This window comes from Paralichthys olivaceus, chromosome 1 (genome assembly GCF_024713975.1).
Source record: "Paralichthys olivaceus isolate ysfri-2021 chromosome 1, ASM2471397v2, whole genome shotgun sequence".
In the NCBI taxonomy this organism is placed as follows: domain Eukaryota; kingdom Metazoa; phylum Chordata; class Actinopteri; order Pleuronectiformes; family Paralichthyidae; genus Paralichthys; species Paralichthys olivaceus.
Window position 1 is genome coordinate 19,461,505 of NC_091093.1, and position 26,046 is coordinate 19,487,550.

At 42.1% G+C, this 26,046-nt stretch overlaps 1 protein-coding gene across 14 annotated transcripts in view; it reads right to left on the reverse strand.

Annotated features, from left to right (window-relative positions):
• The window catches only part of sox6 (SRY-box transcription factor 6), a 133,843-nt gene that overhangs the window by 75,739 nt on the left and 32,058 nt on the right, over positions 1-26,046 (reverse strand). For 11 of the 14 annotated variants that reach the window (XM_069524421.1, XM_069524416.1, XM_069524452.1 and 8 more), the window contains 2 exons: positions 12,003-12,243; positions 7,938-8,148 (listed from right to left, as the gene is read on the reverse strand). In XM_069524421.1, coding sequence (XP_069380522.1) covers positions 7,938-8,148; positions 12,003-12,243 — 452 coding nt within the window. The remainder of the gene's footprint in view (positions 1-7,937; positions 8,149-12,002; positions 12,244-26,046) is intronic. The other 3 variants (XM_069524436.1, XM_069524427.1, XM_069524431.1) reach the window with 1 other exon arrangement.

Consider the following 26,046-nt stretch of genomic DNA (forward strand, 5'->3'; position numbering starts at 1 on the left):
TCGGAGTTCAATAAAACACATTTCTATTTGTTTCCTCTGAAATCCTCGTCACATCTCCCGTCTAATGTAACGTTATTGAACGAGGAGAATGAAAAAGCATCGAGTGGGAGGAAACATCTGTTTCATCACGACTGATTAAAGAGTCTCTTTGCTCAAGAGGCAAACACATCCAAGTTTGGTGTAAGATGTTCATGTTTGCTGTTAGCAAAAAACAATGCAAATATGTTAATACGGCTGCATCAACGCAAGCTGTCATGTTTGCTCGTGTCGAGGCGGATCTCCCTGGTTGGATGGCTGACGTACCTCTGACTTACAGAACAAGCCTGCAATGTGCTCTGAAATCATTAGCAGGCCACAGAAGTTGTCTGTGCCCAGGGTGTGAGTTACACTCCCACTATTTTGATCCTTGGTCAGATGACACCGGCTCTTTTGTCAAGTTATGTGTGGAGAATGCTTAAGAGCTAAATGCCACAGCTAGGACAGTGATACTGAGCTGGCACACAAGTCTCCCAGTGTAACCCTACTGCAGGCTTTCAAACACACACACACACAGCAGGACACATGTGCCCTCCCTCTGCCCCCCGTCCCATTGTGAAATAGCCCCTCTTCTTCACATTTCTCACTGCCTCAGCCACTCCTCTTCCTCTCTCCTGACTCTATGCAGATTGTCTGTACGTGTCCCTCTTCATGTTCCTTTTTTCACTGTAAACCAGGCTGATATTTTAACCAATTCAAGGCTTCACGGCCCAATGTCAAATATAGTAGCATTAATGGCTTCTGGCTTCTTATGTGTCAGCGTTTCACCATCTCTGTGCTCTCTAAATGCTGCGCTGTCACATAAAACATTCGAGCCATTACAAACCACTGCTGATTTAATCACCTCACCCCATTCACATACAACACAGAGGGAAATCTATTGTTTTTTAAATTTTAACAGCATAAAACACTATTTTACAATTTTCCACTGTTCATTTGATGAGACGTACCTACAACCGGCATGTGGGTGTATGTGAGTTAAGACAAACAAGCCTCTGTGCAACCCTGGCTGTGATTTGTCTCTCAGAGACACCCGTTTCCTCCTATCAAGGGGTTCCTGTGCAGCCAGTAAGCCACGATCACAATGGGAGTTTTGTGCTGCATCGGTGCAGGGGGACACGCTCAACAGCTGAAACCCAGGAAGATGGCCCCTGGAATGCTCCACAGCAGTTGCTACTGTTGACTAATCGGAATATGAGAACTGGGGAAGGTGATCTTGAATGCAAAGAATTGCACATTGAAGAGGCAGCTGCTTGTTTTGTCATCTGAATGACCAAGACAGCAGAAAGGGTTCCCGTTTTGAAAGGGGGCAACAAAATCTGTATCTTAGCTTGTGTAAAGTGAAACCTGTGTTGGCCTCCATAGTCCTATGGGGACATGTCTGTGTTTCGTTAGTGGTCTGTTTAGGAATAGATAGTAAATAGATAATTCAGCAGTGGACCAGCCACTCAGTTTAGCCTCTGGGTCTGATCTCAGCATTGCAGAGGAACAACTTTGATATTGGCAACTCTGATTGGCTGGCACAATTCATCTTGATATTTAGCCTGCTAGAAATCTTGTTGGAGTCTGCACCATGTCGGTGAGCCCTTCAAATCCTTATTTAAACAGTTCAAAAACAGTAATTGTAGACTGCAGATGGATGTCGATTTGGCTCCAGTTTGGGGGCTAAGTGTGTGAGTTCCAAAACTCTTCTGCAACTGGAAAATCGGGCAAAAAATTGTATAATGTGAACTAGCCTTGAAGAAGGGGGAGAGAAAAAAATCAGAGATGGAAGGGAAATGTTATATGTAACAGGTAAGGGCCACAAGATGATAGGGGAAACACGGAAGGGAAAGGAAAAAGGGAAGAGCAAATACTGGAGAACAAGGAAAAGGGTGGGAAAGTGAGATCAGGGAGGAGTGAGGGGCAGGGTATCTTTTTTGTGAAAGTTCACATGTCAGGCTGGCAGGCTGCCCGCGGCATACAGCCGAAAAATCTATTTAACGTCTGCTTCACAGGGTGACAAGAGGGTTGATTGGCAGAGAGCAGAGAGCCGCTTTTGATCATGTGTCTTAACAAGCGATTCCAGCTCATGTCTATTCAGCCTGAACAGATCTACATTACCTATTCAAACAAAAGTGACAGACCAGAGCACTGCTCCGCTGGGCTGGTGCACCACGCCACAGGCTAAGACAGAACACACACACACGAAGGCCCCCACTGAAACATACAGTACACACACACATAAAACTATATCGGCTATTTGATCAAATAGATTCCTTTCAAGTAGCTTGCTCAAATCATGTTGACAGAATAAACAACAGATTATTAAAGGAAATGGGAACATTGTGCACACGAGAGATCGTTCATGACTGATGTCTGGCCAGTGGTTTTGTGTGTGTGTGTGTGTGTGTGTGTGTGTGTGTGTGTGTGTGTGTGAGAGTGTGTGTGTGTGTGTGAGAGTGTGAGTGTGTGTGTGTGTGAGAGTGTGAGTGTGTGTGTGTGTGTCCTGCCAGGAGGGTCCTGGGCCTTACGCTGCCTGGTAGGATGCTGCACTCAGAGGCAGCACAGAGCTATGTGTGAAGAATGCCTCAAAATCTGCAATCAGGGCAACTGGATCTCCAGCCCTCATTGCATATGCATAGAGTCAGAGGCTCATGCTCAGATCATTATAACAAAGATTCCTATTAATTAGGTGGGATAAAGCAGAACCAGATGACATGGCAGCTGGGATGAGAGGAGAGGGGAGAAGGGAGGGAACTCAAAGAGGAGGGGAGAAAGTGCATCAGTCTGTTTGGGGGAGGGGGGAGTATCTTTTTTTAATATAATACGTATATAATATTGCAATATATGTATTTAACTTCAGGAAATGTTACAATTTTACTACTACATTTAAACCAAATAAGTCTCCAAAAAAATATTTTATTGCTATTAAGCATCTGCATCCAATTTCCAATATTCAGTCAGTAGAGGCCTGCGACACTGACAGGGGACAGTGTTACAACAGAGTCAAGAGTTCATCAGTGCTAATCAGACCAAAGGCTTAGAGCTGATCCTATTCTCTTCCAAAGCTTTCACCCATCCCTGAATCTCATTACATGGCCTGTTGTAATAGAGGATAATGACCAGGGGCCACGCACACAATGCTGATCACTCCTCCGTACTCAACCTACTGCACAGTCATTACACAGTGATAATACACAACCTTGCCGAGGGGGGTTACACTTACAAACAGAGGAGAGGTAATGGCGGCAGAGCTAGAGGAAGAGACGTCTGAGTGGTAACACGGAGGCGCATACAGTAACATACAATTCACAGTGACAGGCCTTGTTGTGCTATTTAAGGTCACAAGGAACGGTTTGATTTCCTGCAACTGTAATAGAACTCTTCTCTCTGTAGTCATTAAATATCCTTCCACCTGAGATGAAAAAGGGGGTTGCAGTTTGGCTGAATAGTGGCATGGCTCCCCTTTGTTAAGCTAATTAGCCATGACTCTGTCGAAGGGCTCCAGGTGTTGAATATTCTGCTTGAGCAGCCACTGTATCTCCTTCGAACGGGTCTAAAAAAAGCCGTAAGGAAGGGCATCATCTTTCTTTTTTTTGTATTTGAGTGTTGGTTTTGACCCTGGTTGTGTCAGACTGCCTGGGAAATTTTGGTTTATTTTATATTTATGGATTCTACCTGGATAAAGTGTCCATTCTCAGTTTAACAGCTGTGTCAAATGTCCTCAGACCACACCTGTTCTCAGGCCGGATGACCCCGGATCACATGCAGCACTGTTTTCTCAACAGCATCCTGGGAACTAAGCTGTGAATCTGGATAGCTGCTGTAGTCATGTGAAATAATCACGTGACTAATAATAAGAAAAAAAAATCTGCATTCAATGGAACACTGAAAACAATTTGAAAATGTTTTGTATGCAATGTATTTTTTTTCATTTGTTTTGGGTCTATAATTCTTATTTAGACAATTACTTCATTCATCAGACTAAAAAGAAAGAATGAGACTGCCCCTTGACCCTCAATAACACATAGATGACAAAAGATACATAATCCAATTTACTGCTGGTTGTCGGTTGCTGGCAAAGACTCAGAAAGTGGATACTGAGCCCAGGAAAATCCCTAAAAGCTAAAACAGGAGGCTGAAACCCAATTACTCGCCCTTGTCTTGGGGACGATCATAAAGACTGAACACACAAAGTATTTCTGTGTTGACTTGCGCTGTATTGATTCATACTTTAGTGCATTATATAAAACTGATCTAATTGCATGTGAATCAAATCAAGGTCACCTTGGCTTTTTATAATGGTGGCTATTTTTCTTTTTCCTCCTAATACTTTATACTGACATTTTTAACTCTTGACAAGTGCTGTCTGGAGACTTATCCATAAATAATGCATTTACAATACCTAGTAAATAAACATGGGGCATAATCGTTAGCCCTGCTGGCAACTGGGCCTAATAGAGCTTTTACAGCAAAGGTGACTATTCAGCTAAATGCGGTGCTCGCTGCTGGGAGAACATTTTCATTCATTAGCACAGTCACAAGCACTTAAAGCACTTTAAGGAGCAGAAATGGAGAGGAAGGATGGAAGGATAGAGAGGGTGAAAGGGTACAAATATATGGAGATGAAGGGATGGAGGAGTGATATTTAAAATACTGAGCACCGCCTCTATTGTTATAGTATTTATAAAGCATCATGGCCAATGGAGGAAACTGGCCAACCATGTTCTCTGAATAGAGACATAATAGGAGGAGTATTAGTATTCGTTAACTAATTAGTATTAGTAGAGTATAAGTAGAAGAGATACAACATATCACACATTTTTGATTTCTTTGCTCCAACCAGCAAGAATAATGTCTGAGCCCTTTCTATTTAGATACTATAACAAGAACTTTGTTTAACTTAAAAGGTGAAATATTTGCCTTTGAGAATTCTGTCACAATTACAACAGAATCTAACTAGAAGGACACTCAGTCAAGCACATACGTCCGCCAAGGCCCAAATTATCCTTATGAAACCACATAAATATTAGTCTTGTAAACATCACTGAATGTTTTTTCATCAAGATGAATTATTCTCTGAAAAATCAACAAAAGGTTAAAACACACATCTCGCAATGTTAAAGGTCCAGTGTGTAAGATTTAGGTGAAAGGGAACTATTGGCAGAAATTTCATGTAGAATAATCCTCATGATGTTTTCACTAGTTCATTTCATCTAAATTGTATGAATTGTAGTTTTCTTTACCCCAAAAGCCCCTTTATATTTAAATACTTTATATTTACATCGAGCCATGTTTTTTGCATTAGTCCAGACTGGACAAACTAAACACCTTTTGAGTTTTTATGACAACTGAAGCTACCACAGTTTCTTTTTCATGTTTGGAAGGAGAGGGTGAGTTGAGGGGTGTTCAGCTGCAACATGCAACTTCAACACTAGATATCACAAAATTCTACACACTGTACCTTTAAGGAAAATTGAAATAAATCCGTAGCCTGAGTGGAGGTAAAAATCTGCGTACAAATTCCTAAAGACATATCTGGATATCATGAGAGAGATTTTCAAACCAAAACTTCCGTCTGGGCCACTTTCACTTTAAGTGGGATTTCACGCACCACATGAGCACAACCCAAGCAGTCATTGTGTAAAAACTGTACCACAGTCCACTTTTTTCCTTCTACACTGGATGTCACCACTTTCACCCTCAGTGCACCAGGTTAGTGAACTTTCTACACCAGACAAGGAAGCCTAGAGAAGAATGGCAGCAGATGGTGAAAGAGTCTCTGAGGAGCTCCGTGATCCCGACCAGACAGGCACCAAAGCAGCAGAATTAGACGCAACAGTTGTCATGCTTATATTTAGCTCATCTGTTGCTTGTGCCACATTAGCAACATCATTAAGACAACAAATGGCTTCTCCAACCTTCTTGTCTGTTCTTTAATAGGATAATCCTGCCCTGTTCATTTTCCAACCGTGTCTCGCTCCATAAACAAAGACGAGGAGACCGTGATTTGTCAGATGGTTTCTCCAAGGTTTTCATTTGGCAGTTTCCAAGAGTTGCACTCCCTTTACCATTTTACAGTAATCACTGTTCATCCCCACAGAAGCTTCATCGAGCACTCTCAAGAACAGAGTATCTCTCAGTCCCTGCAGCTTGGGGATGGCGCGCTGAACTTTGTGAGCCTCTTGTCTTCTGCTGTGTACCCTGCTCAGAAACTAATTTCCTGCAACAAGGGAGTTTATTTTGGTGGCGATGATACACAGTGCATGAGGCAGACCAAGCCTCTATTATTAACAGGAGATTAAAACAGCTGTATGGCACTCTAAAGCACCCTCTCCTCCCTGCGCTAACATACGGCCCTGGATTACAAGCTGCACTTGACCATTTAAATTACTGCAACAACCAGCCTTCACCAGCTGGGGCTCATTACCATAATACCCGCTGCCGCTACAAAGACCTCTGACAATCTTGCCCAGAAAATCAACGCTGCAAAAAACGAGACATATATGAAATATATTATTTTGCTTTACATTTTTTAACTAATCAGAGTCTTCTAACGTGCCGCAGCATCCAGATCTAAGCTCAAGGGCAAGAAAACTGCTTATCCCAAATATTCATGTCAGTTGGTAGGGTGGTGTGAAAAAGAGAGCAGAAATGTATCTGCTGTAGTTTTGTTTTATTATATTTTTTGGCAAATTGCCAATATCCACGGCCAATTAAAATAAATAGCGGTATTGATTATAGTATAAAAAGCCTCAGTTGGAATACAATTCTTAAAACTGGTGGCTTGCTTATGAGCATTTTGGTGTGTTAAATGCTAATTTCGGCATTTGCTGATCATTTTTGATCCATTTAAATGATCTAAAATTTCTGTTCTCTTATTGATCTCCAATTGATCACTGTACAGATGAATAAGGACTGTCTGTCCTGTCTTTTCTTATCTAAACAACACCAAAAAAAATCTAACCACATATCGTGATGTGGCTAAATGATAGTCCGGTGAGAGGCCCGTGATGCTCTGATACAAAGATCACCAAACGAACACTTGAAAAAGAAGTGGCAAATTATTTTTAGGCTAACAGAGGTCTAATTTATTCGTCTGATGAAGTGCTTAAGCTAAGAGCTCCCCAGACACTAAATGAGACACATGCATTCCCAAGGGGGTTTAACATTTGATTGGATGTAGTTATATTACTACAGCCCTAATTAAGAAGGGGGATGTGTTTCAGCAGCACTTTCAAATATTTGTTTTTACGCCACACTCTTGATAGACTGCAGGCTGTGGGAGGGAGAGCCGAGCAGGGTGAAACTGGGTGCAGATATGACAGAGACCCAATGCTCTTATCGTGGAAAGGATTTTTTTCCCTCTGGAAGTAACAGTGAGAAAATAACTCTGAAAACTTCATGGTATGTGTTGAATTAATCAGACGCATTAAACTGGTAAAATATCACGCGAAGGGTTCTGGTTGTTTGTGTGCAGCGAACTTTGATGAACAACTGTGCAGGGTGAAAAATGTTCAGTGTAGCAAAATAAAGAAGAGGTAATGTTCCTGGCGTCGGGTCAGCACTGTGAGTTTTATAGTTTAAGAGTTTGCCTTGGCACCAAAGGAGACCACACTTATGCTGAGGTGCACTGCCACACAGTCTTTGTCACATTGGAGGAGGTTCAGAACAAACTGGAAACACTGTATCGTCAATATTCCAAGCTTGTGTGTTCCCGCGTGAGGGTGTGAGGCGGTGAGATACAAGAGAGAGAAAAGGGTGGATAGTCAGGAAACCAGAAAATTATAAAAAGAGAGAGGGAAAATTAGGACAATCAGGCGCACTTAGTAGGGAAAATGTATTCCTAGGCCCGCAGTCTACACACACACACACACACACACACACACACACACACACACACAAATAGGGAGTCATACCGTCTTGCTCTGTCTTTGTCATCTCCTCCAGCTTCTTCTGCTTCAGCGTGTCCACTACATCTGCCAGGCTTCCTTTGCGGCGCTCCGGAGTTCCAAACGCTGATCCGCTCAGCAGGTCACTTCGCTCCCGGGCCCCCTCCTCGGGCTTATGTGGGGAAGTAGAATTGTTCCGGAAGGAGTACAGAGAACATACTTTATTGCTGTCAGATTCCTGCAAAGACAAACAAAAGTTGGGAGGGGGGGGGGTCGGGGGGTGGCAACAAGGGATGGGATTTGTATTAAATGATAAGTATGTTGCTGCGTTCTGTCAGGGCTCCATTGAGCTTTTTGACAGTTCTTCCTTCAAATGCAGTGATTGCTAGGTGTTTGCAGCTCAGGGGCGATTTGGCCGAATCAAATGGCTCCTCTCTGGCTTTCACACAGCAGCTTCTGTATCTTCCACAGAGCTAGCTGTGCGGGCAAATGAGATATGACAAGTGAAAAATTGAGACGAAATGATGAGGTACACTTTCATCAGGCATATCCATAATGTGTTCAGGCGTCACAGTACTTTTCATCTGCATAGACTACACAGAGAAACCTCCCAACTGTAATTTCTCAAATTGCTTTTGAGTGTGCATTTGTGTTCGGGTGACTGCTGTGTAATTTGTTCATTTTCTAGTGGAGACCTATTCTCAGCTGAGTGCCTCGAGCCGTCGTAAATCTGTGTCCTGTCTCAAGCTGTTGTTGTTTTTCAGTCCCACCTGTGTATGGTTTAGTATTTAACTAAGGGTCCTGTCTCTGGCTGACTGGCTGAGTGCTCCCTGTGCACAAACAGAGACGTGAAGGAAGAGGGGAGAAGAATGGGAGAGAGAGGCGGGGGAGACTAAACTCTGCACATGTGAGTCAGCGCAGAGACCATGGCGAAGGGTTGCGTTTGACAGAAGGTGGTGTTAATTATGGTTTTTGGGGTCGGAGAATGCAGAAGGTAGTTGAGCAGCCAGGAGTTTTGTAGCCCTTAACGGAGGAACAGTTTGCGCGGATTTAAACTTTGGCTCTCATGGTGGAGGGAATAAACATGACACATCTGTATAGTGCACACCTATCAGGGAAAAATGAGCTTTAATCAACAGAGGTGCGATAACAGAATGTAATACAACAGGGTTACGTGATACAGCCATGTCTGGAGCCACGGAAAATCCTAAATAAAAATTCAGGAATGCAGCAAACTGGGCAGGAATGTGGACAGTGCCAATTTCTCATCCCTGCGTGGCATGTCGAGCCCCAGGCATAGTTGCAGTGTGTGTGTGTGTGTGTAGGATGGTCTGGTACCAAGCGCCAGGGTGGCACGACCGACCGACCTACTCCGCACCTCCCCGCCCTGTGTTGGATGATTATGCAGCGTGGCAGAGACGGTGGAGAGTGCTTGAGGGGAGTGTAGCAGTGCTGGGTTAATCAGCTGGCGCAGGTTCAGGGCACAGCCCACACAGACGCATGGCACAGCAGTGGAGTCAGGTAATCAGCAAAGACAACACTCTTCATTCCTCTCGCCTCTTGCCTTCCCCTTTTCTTCTGTCTCTCCCTATCCTCCTCCATTTTACCTCTCCTCTCTCTTCTTTTTTTCACTCATTTTGTCTATTTACTCTCTTTCAACCTATTATTCCTTCTAGGTAACTTCTAACCATAAATCACAGCTGAAAGATTTATACCCCTCACAGCACAGTATATCAGTAAAGACTCTCCTTGTGACACGAGATCAAGGCCGCAGTATAGGAGAAGATAACGCAGAGATGCTCATATATTCACCCGCTGACATGTTGAATTGCCGTCATTCATCCATTTATGTAATGTAATTAAGTCAAACTCCTTTAACTGTTTTCAGACTTCAGTTTGGTGTTGGCAGCCATCAAGATCTCAGCTCAGTTTAGGGTTTTTTTTTGTTTTCTTAAGAGTCTCTTTTTGACCTGTACTTTCTAGGAGGATGTAGTTAACTCTGCTTCCCTGAGTAATCAATTACATTTTTTTTTTCAAATGATAGGCATTGATAAATAATGAATCTTTGCCGATGATACTCTTGTTTATTTCTTCAGATGTTAAATAATATTACAACAGAAAGATACAACAGCATTTATGAATATAATTTGATCAGATATGGTGATTGTTGTGATTGGACCGATTACCACAGAACTTGGTGAAATGATGCACAATGGTTCAGAAAGAAATCCAAAATCTTTGTGTGGATAAAGAAATTACATTTTTCACTTTCTTAAACATTGTAAGGTGTTTTTCAAAAATGTTCCTTGATTTCTCTGAGAATAATTCATATCTTGAAGAAAACAATCAGGCATGTTTATGATATTTATGAGTGTGTGCAATTTGGTGCAGATTCAAATAAAAATCCACATCTAGTCAAATTAAATGTGGTTTAATAAAAATCTCATTAGTTAGTAAAGTAAAGAGGTAAAGTTAGTTAAGTTAGTAAAGTTAAGGAAACTGTTGGGTCTTGGTGAAGGTATGTGCTCTACTGAGTGCTATTTTAGTTTGTTCTTTAATATTTCCCATCTCCCATTTAGAACTGATATGCTATACTGCTATGTTTAATAAAAAACTTCTTCACAGAGGAGCTGTAGAGATTATAATTATTGTTAGTATCTATAATTTTGGCTAATATTGGTTGTATTGGTGGGCATTTATAAACTTTTCAGTGTTTTTAAAACTTGCTAAATTCCCGTCCCTGATATCCTGCTGTGCCACAGATGAAGACGACACCTGAGCAATCCTTTTCTTGCCAATTACCTCCGCTGTCACACCCCAGAATCATGAGGCGCAGTCTGCTACAGAACTCATTCATGTGTCTGCTTGCGTGTGTGTTCTGCTGCAGTGCCGAGGTGTTAAGGGTCTCAGTGGCCAACTGCAGAGCTACTTCAGAGGCCCTCTGGGTCTCTTTACCTCCGGCCCGTCTGTCACAGACAACCACCTGCCTCCCGTGTCTATTGCCCACAAGTGCCTGTGCTCTTCTTTGCTCTGCTCACATCAAAGCAGCTCAGAACTTTGAATGTACAGCGTCTGGGGCCGGGCTGCAGATGTAGCTTATACACAACAATAAAAACAACACACATGCACCAAGGACAAGACATGTTTCTTTGATAGCAGCAAGAATGCAAGCTAAAGGGAGCAGATAAGGCTCCATATCCTTCCATCGATCAAGAGGCCATTTTATGTGAGATTATTGAAGGGACAGTTAGAGCGTAAGAGTCATCTGTTTAACCTAATAACAGCTAAAGGGTTAGTGTAAAGACTCAAAGGATTCACAGCATAATGAACTGTTGGGTCTGAGCTCAGGATGGAGTATTGGCAGAGCGTCTTTGTTCAACTCAGGAACAATGAGCACCTGCTGAGCCGGAGTCTGAATACCCGAGGGAGGACAATAAGACATTAGTGCACACTGTCCTGCTTCATGAGGTTTTCTTTCAAAATAAACTGTTCATTCATCATTTATGCTTCTCCCACCACAACTATTCAGTTTTCTTTTATTCCAGTAATACCACAGAGGCATTGAGCAAGTATGGAAAAGGTTTAGAGTTTAAACCTCTGGCAAGTATAGTAAAATTTCATTAGAGGGCTTTCACTAACTCTCCACAGGTACATAAGTACTCCTCTCTATGACTGGTTGGTAAATTAAACTCAACCCAGGGAATCATCTCTGTCTGTTCTGCTGAATGGAAATTGACTTGAAATGTTTGGTTTGTCATATTGATTTAGTAAAGGATAGTGTGTTATTTTGCCTCAGCAGCATTAAATTCAATGCTATACTGAAATGGCTGCCTGCAAGATAAAGAATAAAAAAATCGAACGCATTATAGTAAGCTTTAGTGAAGGTCCTACACATGGTCTACACGCAGCCTGTAGGAAATCAGCTAAAATGTGCAGAAACATCAATATAGTGCTTCTTTTTTGTTTATACCTGTACTGAGGGATTTTGTGCAAATATGCCAGACTTGAAATGTTTGGTATTAGTAATAATCCAGCAACAGCATGGGATCATTTTTGAAGTTGTGCACTACGTAGTACGATGACATGTCTCACCATGCGCTGCTGGGCTGACACCAGGGTGTCCCAGTCGCTCTCTGGCGGTATGCTGCTGAGCTGCTGCACTTCATCAGGATGGGCTTTCCCATGGAGCAGACTGTGCAGGGGCAGCTGTGGCGTACCGTGGGCCTCGGCACTCTCCTCTTTCTCCCAAGACAAGTGTTCTTGATTCATGGCGTCATCCCCATCGACCACGGAGGCAAAAGGAGATGTGGCTTGCTTAGAAGACATGACTCTGCTGTGAAGAGAGAAAAGAAGAATGGAGTCAAGAAAAAAGAAATGAATGTCTTACAAGGATCATGAACAACACATGGAAAGGAACGCTGTGTCCTTTAAGTATTTTATGAACGACTGGCAGTTCCATTAGGGTGATGCTGCATGGTTGTAACTGGGATTATAAATGGTGCATCTGAGTCGATAATGCTGAATGGACTGAATGCTCCACCTGACTGTTGTCTGTAGTTGCTCTGGCCTGAGTTTTGAGCAGGCCAAGGGGTCCCTAATCCCTTGTTTAATGCAGATGGATGGCTTGATCTAGGGCTGGAACTGTGCCTGCTTGGGTCCTGGCCCAAACCCCAAGACAGTTACTCAGGCAGTAGGTCAGCCAGGCAGTGGGACTACCATTCAGATAAAAAAAGTAAAAAAATAAAAAAACTCACAAATAAGTTAACCCTGTCATACACATAGATGTAAAACAAGGTTGCTTTATCCTGCGATAAAATTCTTTTTATAATTATTTCTAAGCCACCTGAATAAAGTTTCTTTATGTTTCATATTGGTTTAACTTGATTTTGTCCTTCAAACTTCTTTTCACTTTTCATGTGTGAGAAAAATGTGAGTTGATTTCACTCCAAAGCAAGTCAAACGCAAACAAAAGCCCCATTTCCACAAATCAGTAAAAAAATTAAGCATAACAAACATTATGGTGTGACAGTGCTCCCCCAGGCTAACAAAACCTACTTGAAGAGGGAAAAAAATCTAAAGCTAACAGTGGAGGACAACATTCATAAATCGGTCACATGCTTTCATGAATATTACAGTGAACTGAGTGTACTTGACATATTAGGTGCAAAGAAAACCTGTGTTGAATCTATTTTTTTTCCCTTTTTACAAGCCAACTCTTTGGTGCAAAATTTATTTCAAACAATTCCACTTTTTTACTCACATTTAATGAAAATGACGCAAATTATGCATTTGATATCAAATTTAAAGAGGGATAATGTGGCCTTCCCACCGATGTGGAGTGGAGAGAAAGAGCTTGAGCATATTTGAACCCTGATCCGCTTTCCCCCGAGCTGTTGTTCTGCTTATACTTCTCAACTACGTTGACCAGCAACGTGACTACTTAGGGCTCAGTTTTTTCTTGAGGATGACTGTGTGTCTTTTTTCTTTCTCTGTCTCTCTGTGTGGGCGGAAAGACAAATTTGGGGTGTGGCGGTATGGCTCAGTTTCTATGTGACAAAACACCTTGGATGCTTCTCATGATACATTTCATTGCCGATCACCATCTGCCCCGTTCTCCTGCACGATCCGCAGGGGTCAGTGTGACAGCACTTCATAGTTGCACCCTCAGCTTGCCTTGGGGGGGTGGGGGTTGAGAGGAGTGTGTTTTCAAGGTTCAGCCGGGCTGTGGTGCGATCGTGTCCTTGCACTTCTCTGCTGAGAGCCGAGCACCGAGAGAACGGCAAAGATATCTTCCATGTTTGAAAAATAAAAAATTTATGAACAAGGTCTTTTGGGTCTAATAGTTCTTGTTGGTTTTACTCAAGGAAATCTGTCAAGTGTGGCGCATTGTCTGTGTGCACACACTGTTGAATTGTTGGTGGCTGCTGATGTTCTAGAAACATTTTATGACTCCTTTCATAAACAAAGTCAACACTGAGTGCTTTACAAAAAGTAACATTTAAGTAACAACTGCTATACAGCAAATTAGAAAAGGATAAAAACATAAAATGAACTGCAATGAAATAAAGTGCAAAAGTTACCATGTAGTTATTGGATAATATATAGCAGGAGGGATTTTAGTCTCGATTTGAAATAGCTTTTAGCCGGAGCATTTGACGTTTAACAAAACCCCAGAAAACTTAGGTCTGGAGAATATAAATGCTGAAGCAGAACAGACATATTTTTAGAGAGTTACAATACACATGCACTGTTATATCCATATAGTATATGCCCTAACACACTGTCTCTGACTCTTCATGTACACTCACACTCTGGCACATGGTTAAAGCTCAGTCTGGGCAGTGAAAGCTGACCTAGACAATTGTAGCAGGAGCTAATCTCATGTGTTTCAGCAGCTGTACAAACAGACCCAGTGAGTCAGGTAGATGGCAGAGCAGGACTATGGGACCCGTCGTGCCTGACTCTGTCTGTCTGTCTCTTTTAGCCTCTGTTCCTGGATGTGTTGCCAAATGAGCCTTTAGTGGGACTCAGCCCTCAATTTTAATCAGCCATCAAAATGTTTCCTGTAATTATGTGAAATAGAAAGTGATCTCAAAATTGGGCACTGTTAATTGAAAATCAAAAGTCAGAGGGAGAGTTCAGAGGATGCATGTAACTGTAAGTAGAGGGGACAGAAGTGAGGTTGGAAGAGAGGTGTGTTTCTGTGTGTGTGTGCGTGCGTGTGTGCGTGCGTGTGTGCGTGTGTGCGTGCGCGGCTCGAGCATGTAGATTCTGATGTATTTTTTATTCATGCACCCAAAAAGCCCATCCCTCCAGCGCAACAAGACAAGCACCTCGTCCTCAGTGGAGTGTGAAAGTGAAACAAAGCACTTGTGTAATACAAAGCACTGCTTTTGTATTACACAGTAAGTCAAGTGGTATTATTTTACCACTAAAATATTCAGTCTCTCAGGCACTTTTACTTCGGTCTCCAGCCATCAGTCAAACTGCTGAGGCGTGAGTGAGAGAAGGGGATAGAGGTAGAAAGAAAAAGGAGCGAGGGAGCGATGGAGACTCCATCCTCCTGTAACATGTGTCTACAGCAATCTTGTTAAAGAATGCAACAGATCTGCGGCAGGCTCCATAACAGTATTTGTCAGCAGGAGTTAATAATTTATTAGCAGTGCTGGGAGGGCTGCGCTCAGGCAGCTAAAGAGTGCAGAGAGCCCCTTCTGCTCCACCCCCACCTCTGACAAGCCCCATACAATACTACCCCATATTATTGAAAGGGAAAGGGAGAAGTGCAGCAATAATTCTCTGAAAATATCTGAGGGCAACCGTACGGCATTTTAATCTTCATATTCCAAGCAGGGATCTCACAGCGCTGAGATCTAAAGGGGGTTGTGATCTGCATAGACACAACAAAGACCTTTGATGAGGAGCACTTTTTTTATTTAAAGCAGAAATTGAGGGGGGGGGTACCACCGACGCCTGGAGAATCGAATTGTATTTTCTCATAGAATAACTCTGTTTGCAGCCTTGGCCTCCGTGCTCGTAAACAAAGACAGCAACACAGCCCTGTTTGTGCAGCTGCAGTGTATTCTAACTTTACTCACATTAATAATTGAATCAGTTTCTCAAGATGAGAAGAGCCCAAAATGTGCTTTTACATACTAAAAAGAGAAAATATTTTGAAGTGAAGAAGAAGCTCATAAATCCCTTGCAAGACAAACTCCTTCACGCTTGATTACACAATAACAATGGAAGACTAACAAACCAGGGTAATCAATAAGTGCATGAAACGCCGCTTCCTCTCTGCTTAAAGATAGAAACCCCCAGTGACTTTGAAGACTTCAGGCAGGGACGAAGGAGCGGTCGGTCAGAAAAGAGAACTGGTCTATATATAGCTGACAATATTGCACACATTTGAAGGATTAAGACTTAAGTTCTCTGGCCCGTGGGCTCATATGGCCTGGAATGCTTTGAGTCATGAATTGTTCCCTGCGATAATGTTTCATCATCGTGCAAAACAACCTCCGCTTAATTGGTGCGTATTAAGGGAGTGTTGTGTGCACTGCTCATCTTTGGGGGTCTTGTGACTGCGGGACCATGTGTCCTCGGCTATCCCGTTTCCTCCTCCATCATAAAAAGCGTCTGACTGACTTTCGCTCGCTGTATCTGCTCTGTCACACTGTTTACCTTTTATAGACAATGGTGATGTGTAACTCCACACCGTCTTCCCCCACCACCCCATCCCACCCACATGCCTACTTGTCTCAATGCTGACGTCGTGCACCTTCATGTTTTGATCTGAAGTTTCAACAGGGGACAAAATTACACCCTCTTCCTTCACAGAAAAAGGAGAGAAAGTCACAAAATATAAGAAAAACAAATATATATTATTAGAGATGCAAAAATAATTCTTACAAATGAAAATAAGTTCAACCTTTGTCTTCAGGCCAATGTCTGGGGGAAAAACAACAGTTGCCAAAACACTTGTAGAGCCAATTAAGAAAGATGCTAAGACTGTTCGGTTCTACTGAGCGTTTGCTTAATTAAATCAATTTCCAAACAATGGCAATAACCTTGAAAATGAATGGTGTCATGGGTAATAATCTTTTAATGTGAGGTGGAAGTATAAAGAAAATAGTTTGGGGGCTTTATACCATGTGTGCGTATGTCTGTGTGTGTTTGACGGTGAGAGAGAGAGAAAAAATCATCTGTGTGTTTCCCTTCAGGGGTTCCTCCTGTTCTAACAGGTGTCGTGGTAGGGTTCCTCTGGGTTCTTCACCTGCCATAATGAGATATTACTACCTGACAGCTCCCAGCTGGAGGAGCATTGACACGGAATCCACCGTTTAGCACAATTAAATTATCACCCTCCATTGTGATTGTGCCATGCTGTGCAGCAGCCAGGTTTCTGGATACATAATCAACTCGTAATACGGGCTGTATACTGCACACGGTTAGAATCTGTTACACACACACAGGCGCACACACTTAGACACAGAGGGTGCACTCACACACACACACACACAGTGGATATTTTTCTGTTGTATAATTCCTGCAGAATTCAAAACACGTTCCTGGAGCTATTTTTCTTTTTTCCAGTCAGTTTGAATGAGGAATAGACAAATTGATTTAAATCTCTTAAACCTCAGCCAACAAAATAATTATAGATAATGATATTAAAATATCGTAAATGGTCGAGAAAATACAGATTCTCCAACAAGGTAACCGACTGTGCAGCGAGTGGAGAGTTGACTAAATTAATTTGTTTAAATTGTTCCTCCATTATTGTTGACCTTCCCCTGCAAAAAGTCAACTCAATTATGGCGGCACTTCATCTTCACTTCACACTCTCTCCTGGTGCATTCTCTATTAGAAGCCACCACAGTTACCACAGCTAAAATCCACACTCAAATGGTAGCCGCCCGGAGCAAATTAAGCAAGCCACCTGAAGAGCACACTTTACATATTGAGCAGAGCATTGATAATTACTTTGCAGGGTAAATTATTTGCAATAATATGCTACTAGAGGAAGTGTCTTGTATCTCACTTTAAACACTTGTGCAGCTGCTATGACAGCGTGGTTGGTGTCCTTGCCCCCCATGCAAGGCAAAGGCAGATGCAGGTGTGAGAGTGCTTAAGTGTCCCTGTCTGTCTACTCAGGAAGGGTCGATGAGCACTCACACACTGAATCCCTCATCTCTCCCCCCACCCCCTCCCCCTCCCCCTCCCTCTCCTCCTCCTCCTACTTCTTTGGTCCCCTGTGCCATTGGCCCTTTTCCTGATCCCAGGACACGAGCTGCAGAGCTGGATGGCATAACAGCCTCTCAGTTCCCCAGGACATTCACAAGTTCACTCATGCGTATGCTTTCACAAATGAACGATGGACATCCCAAAAAAAAATACTACTGCCCCTTTTTTTGTGGACTTGCATCATTCTTGAACAGAAATGACCCACTAGAAGAGGAGCATACTGGATGGTGTGAGTCAAACACACACACACACCAGAGGACACTAACAGTGGGTCAACAACTTCAGTGGTTTCTTACATTGCCCAACTGTTTCCGTGCCCGTGAGGGAAAAACAATCTGAGACGAGAAAAGCTACTTGTTGTTTTATGCGTCTTTCTTGATTTTACTTTCTCTTTTTCTCTTGGCCTGCTGGGGGATGGAGTTCCCAAAGAGCCCTCTGCTGCTGCTGCTGCTGCTGCTGCACTTAAGCAAACCTCAAAGCGTCAAGCCATCAACCAACACAACCGTATTTGCTGAGCAACAGTAGAGCTTTGTGGCTCGCCTCGTAGTTGACAGTAAGTTATGAGCCCTTTGTGAACAGGAGAAGGAAAGCAGAGATCGGAATTTGGCAGGAACAATAATAAAACAGAATTCTCCTGTTCATGGAACCTGAAATTTTCATGGAAACAATTGAGCATTGTTGAAGGAAAGAAAAGCAACGGTGACAGATGAAATATAGAGTGGGGCCCCCGTTTTTTTGTAAAACGGTAAACAAAGCGCTATTCAGGCCAGGTCCATTCTGTCATTTATAAAGACACTGGAGAATTTGCAAATCGCTGCACTTCAACAAATTGAGTGTAACATCTCTCACAGTTGCCAGAAAAGTGAGTTGAGGAGCTAGCGTTGGGGTGCCAAACAGAAGTGAAGGGACCCATCCCAAGCTACCAAAGAGATGCACAATACGTCTGTAGGGAGCATAGACAACTCAAAAGAGAAGGGAATTAAAAAAAGGACAAAGCAAGGTCTCTAAGCAAAAAAATGTTTTTTTAAAAGCACCACAATGTCAGACTTTTGTCCAAATACTTGAGGGAAATACCATTTGAAGGAACAATTTTGCAGAGAGCAGCAAAAGCATGGGTAATGGTCTGAATGGTTTATGAAGGGGGTGTGTAGTGTATTGTATTGTATGGCAGGGGAACTATGGGCCTCAGTCTTTGGTCTTGCCACCATGAGGTCATCATTGGCAACTTCAGTGCCCGGCAGAACTGAAGTTCGCTACAACTGCTGTCAGTTTGGACATCTGGAATGTCGACACACAGTTGCCCACTTTCTCCGTCACTATCCTTGTTAGTTTTTTTTTTCCCCCAATGTAAAACGCTTCACATGTCCTGGTCACTAAATTGGCAAATTTGAAATGTCTACAGAAAAGAAAAGCAGTTTGTTCTCCTTTCACTCTGATCTAATAAATGGTTTTCTGTAGCTCCGGGGGGAGAAATAAGGGAATTACCTTCTACACTGTTGTAATTAAGCTGCTCTATTCTTATTCTACAGGCTGAGAGGATAACAGCTCATTAGCTACAGTTAGACCCACCTCTAATTCATTAGTGTTTTTCCCCTCTCGCGTCTATTCTTTTTCTCTTTCTGAATAAATTAATGGTATTCACTGAGCACTCTCACACAAGGGAAGGCACACAAATGTGTCTCCCCGTTTGACAACTAGACTCCTTTTCCCTCTTTGTCTTTGGGCCCTTGTGTCTTTTTTTTAAAGACTGCGAGAAGAACGGCTAGGATTGAACAGGGGAGGGGAGAGAGAGTAGCCACGTTTTATGTGACACGTCAATTGGAAAATCAAAACAGGGGTAGTTCATTTGCTCCACCCAGATGAGGCCATCTAGCAGAGCCATGATGAATAGGGGTCAGGCAAGCCACACCTCAAAGATTTATGATTAAGGCTTATTATGTTGGGAAACTGACATTGATTGCTGATTTAAACCACTGAAACCAATTAATTTGCCAGTGCTGAATAGAAAGCATGGTCAACAGTGTGTGTCATTCTGACAGGTTAGACGGGAAGAAGCCGAGCAAAAGTGAAGGACTAAATGAATGGCTGGCAGCCAGATCTGTTTGGAGGTGGTTAAAAGTTACCATGAGTGATTGACAGCTCATACAAAAAAAAGAAAGAGGCAGAGGAAAAAATGAGATCTGAAGAGCAAAACCCGAAACCCCAGGCCACTGATCTGAGTAATTGCCCAAAAATCTGATTCACAGTAGACATGTACAAGCTGCTGTTTTAGCAATGCTAAGATGGTTTCATTCATGGGCCTGGCTCTGAAAAACCTGAGTAAATGAATGTGAAACATAGCGCTAATAAAACCAGAGAGCTGACAGACACGGTTGAACAGAAAAACGTGCTGTTTTTCCACTCCGGAGGAAGCGGGCACTGTAGTGGATTAGATGCTGACTGAAACACAAAATGCTTCAGCTGTCTGTTGATAACCATGTGTCTGACCACTCACACTGTGCTTCCACTCTTCTTTGCATTTGTCCAAAGCAATGCATTAAAAAAGCCACAAGTTGATGTAACCACCGCTATCTAATATCTGAGTGATTTTTGTGCAGTGTTCACAACAAATGCCACATTATGCTTGGTTGTGTGTTATTTTTCTCTGTGGTTGTCTGGGGTAAGCTTGTGTTAATTCCTTCTTCTCTGTGTTAGTTTCTCTTTCACTCTTTTGCTCGCTCACTCAGAAGACACATGCAGCATGACAGTGCTTCAAAATGAAATCATTAACTAAATTGCTTTCTTAAAAAGCCACAAGTGTGCAGCAGGATTTGTGTGTGCCTGTGTTTGTGTTTGGCTGTGGGCCATGGGCCTCTGGTTCCCAGGCAGCCTCTGCCCCAGCTCTGTTGTGGTTCCCTGCCACCGCACTCATTATGCTCAGCCTCAGCACAGCACGGTGCAGGGCTGCGGCTCGCCTCGCCTCACTCACTGGGCTAGTAGGAAATAATCTGGTAATCTCAAACTACTCCTCCATTTCAACTGGGGCCCCATTCACACAAAGAGAACCTTTGTCCCAGATCATTTATTACCTCCCTTTGGATCTCAATCAGAGAATCAATCAAAAATACTTTAAACAAATATGGTTTTATATTTGACATAAACTTGAAGGGACTTTTCTGTCAAGCTAACGTATGATTTTATACAACTATGCCATCAAAATCTCTTCATTTTTTGACAATTTCAAAATGCTTACTAACCAATTTAGGGGGAAATGTCCATGATCTGCAAATGTGCATGAAATGGGAATTTTAAATGCATTAATAAATAAATACACTTGTGAAACCTGCATACAGAAACACTTCTATGTAAATGCACACAGACATTATGCAACAACACAAACAAACAAAAGAAAAAAAAAATTCTGAAAACAACTTTTGGGAACCTTCATCAATCTGCCCGAGGTAGATTTCAGTAAACAAAGCAAACAGAAAGAAAAGCAAACAGGGAGTGAAGGCCAGACAAATATTTGATAAGACGATAGAGACTAAAGCTGCCTGACAGGGTAGCTGAGGACCCCACCTACACACACACACACAACTGTACACCTAACCCTCACTGCCAACGGTCTATCTACTCTCCTCTGAGCTGAAGGTAGCAGATGTGTCTTTCACAGCCTGTAGAGTGTGTAACCAATCTGCAAACAATAGCTGGAACTTGACAAAGGTCGATGCACTTGCAACACACTCCTTACAGTAAAGGGCAGTCAAATCCCATTGGTTACTTGGGTAAACCATGCCCTTTAGTTTTTTTTTCTTAGTTTATAAACCAATAAGACTTTGAATTTAAACACAGTCCATAACTTGTGTATTTTCTGTGTGTGTCAAGGCCCATTAGTCAGCCGTTATAATGCCATTTGAGCTTCTGTATAAGCCCCTTAACGAAGTTGAAGTCACCTTTTTGACCTCCTGTTAAGCTAACAGTTGGTGTAAACATGTTCAATCCTATTAACCTAATAATATACAAGGAAGCGGGTAAAGTGCCACAGTGCCCCGTGTTAAAAGCCTGCTCTGAGTCTTAATTACAACAGACATCCATGACAGAGGAAAAAGATCCAGCACCAGTTCTGCCTCTAATACCTGCCACTGTGAACGTGTATGAAGTAATTAAACATCACAACCAGATCAATGATGCTTTCGTTTTATTTATGTTTGCAACTAATTTAAGGATTTTTAGTTCAGTGGCATTAAACACATTTAAAGGTATAATTGAAATAATGAGCTGTAAATTAAGATTATGAAAAACATGTTTGCTCTTGAAAGTGTTCTTCACTCTTTCAAAGTAACAAAACTCCTAACTAGCAACCCCTTGTTGCATCTGAGGAGAATCTCCTAGTTAGGAGTTTTGCAACAAGGAGAGCAACATTCAGAATATTTAATTCTAGAGACTTAAATAGACGACCAGGCAAACAATAAGGGCCAATCTGGAGAAAAGAGTCCGAAATTGTTTCGCATGAGCTCATCAACTACTGGGTGTGGTCAAAAAGGCCCCAGAAATATGTTATAATGCAAACATCTGTCAATCAACCTATGTACATTAATATCTATGTGTATGCAGTATTTGTGTGCATAATACAGCACGATTACCGCAAATAAAAAAAACTCAGAAGTAATTGCAGCCACAAAGTGAACATGTGCACATTACATGTGCATCATGATTAGATGTTTTAAAAAGCCTTTGTATCTGTATCGTCTGCAGGTCTGTGTATTGGGGATCGTGTTGTGCAGAGTTTGTGCAGTCTATAAACCGTCCTCTGGTGTCAGCAGGGCAGTCGTCCAGCGTCAGCCAGGCATATCAGCTATAAATGGCAGATACATCACTAGAGCGCAGGCTAAAAATACCGGACCCGCTTTCTGCCATTTCCCTGTATTCTCAATTGTGTGTGAAACCTTAACAGAGAAACCCTGTATGACCAGCTTTATGTGGAAAAAAAGAATTTGTATTGGTTTTGGAAGTGATGAAAAGCAAGTAAGAAATCCTCCAGCATTTTGACAGCAATATACAAAAAAGTATAGCATGAGAGACATTTTTTTCTCTTTGCTTGCAAGCCAGGTTTTAAGAAAGCTCTCTAAAAGCTATCAAAAGTTTCAGAATTTCCCACATCCCCCTCCTGTGGGTGTGCCTGTAAAGTGCTTCACTCCCCTCGCTTGAAAAGCTCTAAGGGATTGCATCATGGGACGGGGGTGTAAGACGATGGTAGCAACATACTGTAACATGAGGGAAATACCTCATATTGGTTGATTCATCAACACCTTGTGTACTGGCTGGCTGGACACTCAGACTGGTCTGTGCTGCGCTGGCTCTAATGTTTGAGCTGAGTTTGCCCGTTGCCAAGTCCTGTCATTAGTCTGAGAGTTGTTTCGGGGCGTGCACACATACGCACACACACACACTCGCATTAGCATGGATTACAGTGTGGCTCTGTTTTAATCGAGTCTCAGCCTTTGTGGTGTCTGTTCTGTTATCTCTGACTAGTAGCATTGGCCCTCTGTCATCAGAGTGGGTCTTTATCAGAGACCCTTGTTAGATACAGTTGGAGTTGATGCATCATGAACCGCACACCAAGAGTCAGCAGCGATCTGCATATTCAATAACTTCCGTAATTACATGCGCAATTCATCAGATGGGATGTGATTGCAGGGGAAGTGGAATAGAGAGGAGCAGAGAGGTCTGATTCCTGGAGGACTAAAGTCTAATCACAAAGCTAACATGATAATTGAAATCTAAATTGAAAGGCTTAGGTTTCAGGCAGAGTGTGTCAGACATGGAGTGTAGAGGCGCTAGTGAGAGCGAGTGAAAGAGCGGCAGGAAGAATACGATTTTACCAACAAACCCCCCCCAAAAAAAAACAAGTGATTCATATCAGCATCAACATAAAACTCAAAGGCCAAAAATTAAAATGTACTCATTATCTACTCACCACAATACCGATAGAGAAACTGCAGCTATTGCAAGTTCCCGCGATAATCACAAGTTCTTTTCAGTTGCATCTAATGAGAGGACATATTGTGTTGAAGCTCCATTTCACCTCAAAGGCTGTGCTGTCTTTACATTCAGTTCTCATGTTTTACTTACCCAACCCAGCGGAGGAACTGAGGAAACGAGACGACGCAGACAAGTCCTCTGTCCGATCCCCCCCCCCCATACCTCCGGACCACAGGATTCATATTCATCCCTCAATAACGTTTAATTAGTAATGCCAAATTCATTAACCTGTACTGCTGTTACGCTGGCCTCAGCCATAAATTAGCTTAATGTGAGCAGACGTATTGCAGCTGTAATAAGGGACATAAAACTCAAAGAGAAACACATACTGTTCCTCCATGGATCATAGTCATGGATCGTTATAATTCAACAAGGTTTTTAGAGCAGGAGCTTTCTTTTTCAGACTCGCAGCTCTTTACAGCACTTAACTATCAGCCTATCAAAAGAGCTGTGTAGTCACGCCTCGGGAAACTTGTTTTAGTGCTGGTTGAAATAAAAACAATATTATGGAAATGCATTACTCATGACGGCCATTACTTTCATCACCACTTGTCACCTCACAGATGTCAATGCTTAAACTAAAATACGGAGGCTATAACATCATTGAGCGTTTAATTGAAATAGAAAGAAGCTGAGAAATGATGTTAATGAAAGTCAAGAGTGAAATGCTTAAATATTACAGTAATTTTAAGATTCATGTACGAGTCCGCGTAGTTTTAGTTGAAGTGTCAGAAAAAAGAGAAGCTGTTGTTAAAATAGTTTACAATATACAATGTAGCATATTGTATATTATGAATTCTAATTATTTATACTATAGACTCTGTGTGCACATATATATATATTTATACATAAAATGGGAAAACAAGTGCATTGAGAAAACAAACGGTTATTGTAAAGACGTGAGACAACTTGCAGTGTCCTGTGATTACAACATGTTGACCTTTCTCCTCCTCTATCCCCCAGTGATCTCGCCTAACAACTCACACCAAAGAGTCTATTATGCCTGGATCCCATTTTGTTGTTTAAAAGGGTCTTGTCCTTTCAGAACACTCACTTCCTTGCTTTCTGTTTTTCAAGCATAGGTGGTGGAGGAACACAACTTCATTGTTCCCTTGCAAATGGAAGTTGGAGTTACCAGGGTAACAGCTCCAATCTTTCTTTTTTCCTTTTTACCACTTTTTTATATTAATAGCCTATCAAGTGCTACCTTTAAAGTCACAGGCAGGAGTGCTCATCCACTTTTAATTAGCTGTGATTCTGTTTGCCAGGAGACAGAATGATGAGCTAATCGAAATTTACGAAATAATGATGTACTGCAAGCAGCTACTTCTTTCTCCTGAGGCCCTCTCCAAGAATAACAATAATGAGGCCATTATCAGGGATTGCGCTTTAAAACACTGTCCTGCCACCAAAAACAGAGGACATAATCGTTCTGGCTCTTTCCATACAATCAACAACCCATTGTTGATGACTTGAGAACTAAGGGAGCTTTCATATGGAGAAAGGCTGAGCGTCACACAGGCTCGTGTGAAAGGTCCAAAACACCCATTTACATAACTTCAAGTATAACTAAGATAATAAAATGTGTGTTTGTCCTCTATAAGAAGACAACAAGGTGTTAGTGAAGAATAATGTGATATTTGACCATTGCTTCAGTAAATATGTACAAAAAAGTCTGTTTATTTGACAACTCGTGTTTGTCAACATGATCATCATAGAACACGCCAAGATGATTCAGTGAGTTAACTGCATGTCTGCATCACAAACACAGCTCAGCCATTTGTAAATCAAACATTCCTGATCCCTGAAAGTACATTATGATAAATAGAGGTTGAAAATGAAATATTTTGTTTTAAGTTTCACATCTGAACTTGGTGGGTGAGAGCTCAGCGGGATTGTACAAACACCTCTTAGCTGTGCTCATTGTAAAAGAGCGAGAGAGACAGAGCTCGAGGGCAGGAGGAATGCTAAGTGGGCCCCTTAGCCTAGTCAACCTTCAGTGGGTTTCATTTATCTTCATCTTGTTAGACTAAATTAATTAACAATCTCAATGTTACACACTTTCTCCTTTCATTACATCAAATAATGGCAGAAATGGAGGGGGAGGTCCTGCCCACTGGGAGTAGACAGAGACTGAAGACATCTCTCTCCCGTTCTCTTTCTCTCTGCTTATTGCTCTCTGTATTCTGTCTCTCTTCCTTCCCCCTTCTCTCTCTCAATCTCTCCCCCTTTCTCTCTCCTTCTTTCTTTCTCTCTCTCACTCAAGCTCACGCTCTCAGTCTCTTCCACTGCATAAACAAAAACCTGTTAAACGTCTTCCGTATAAACACATGAAAAATTTATCTAAACTTAAACACGTCTTCTCTCCAACAAA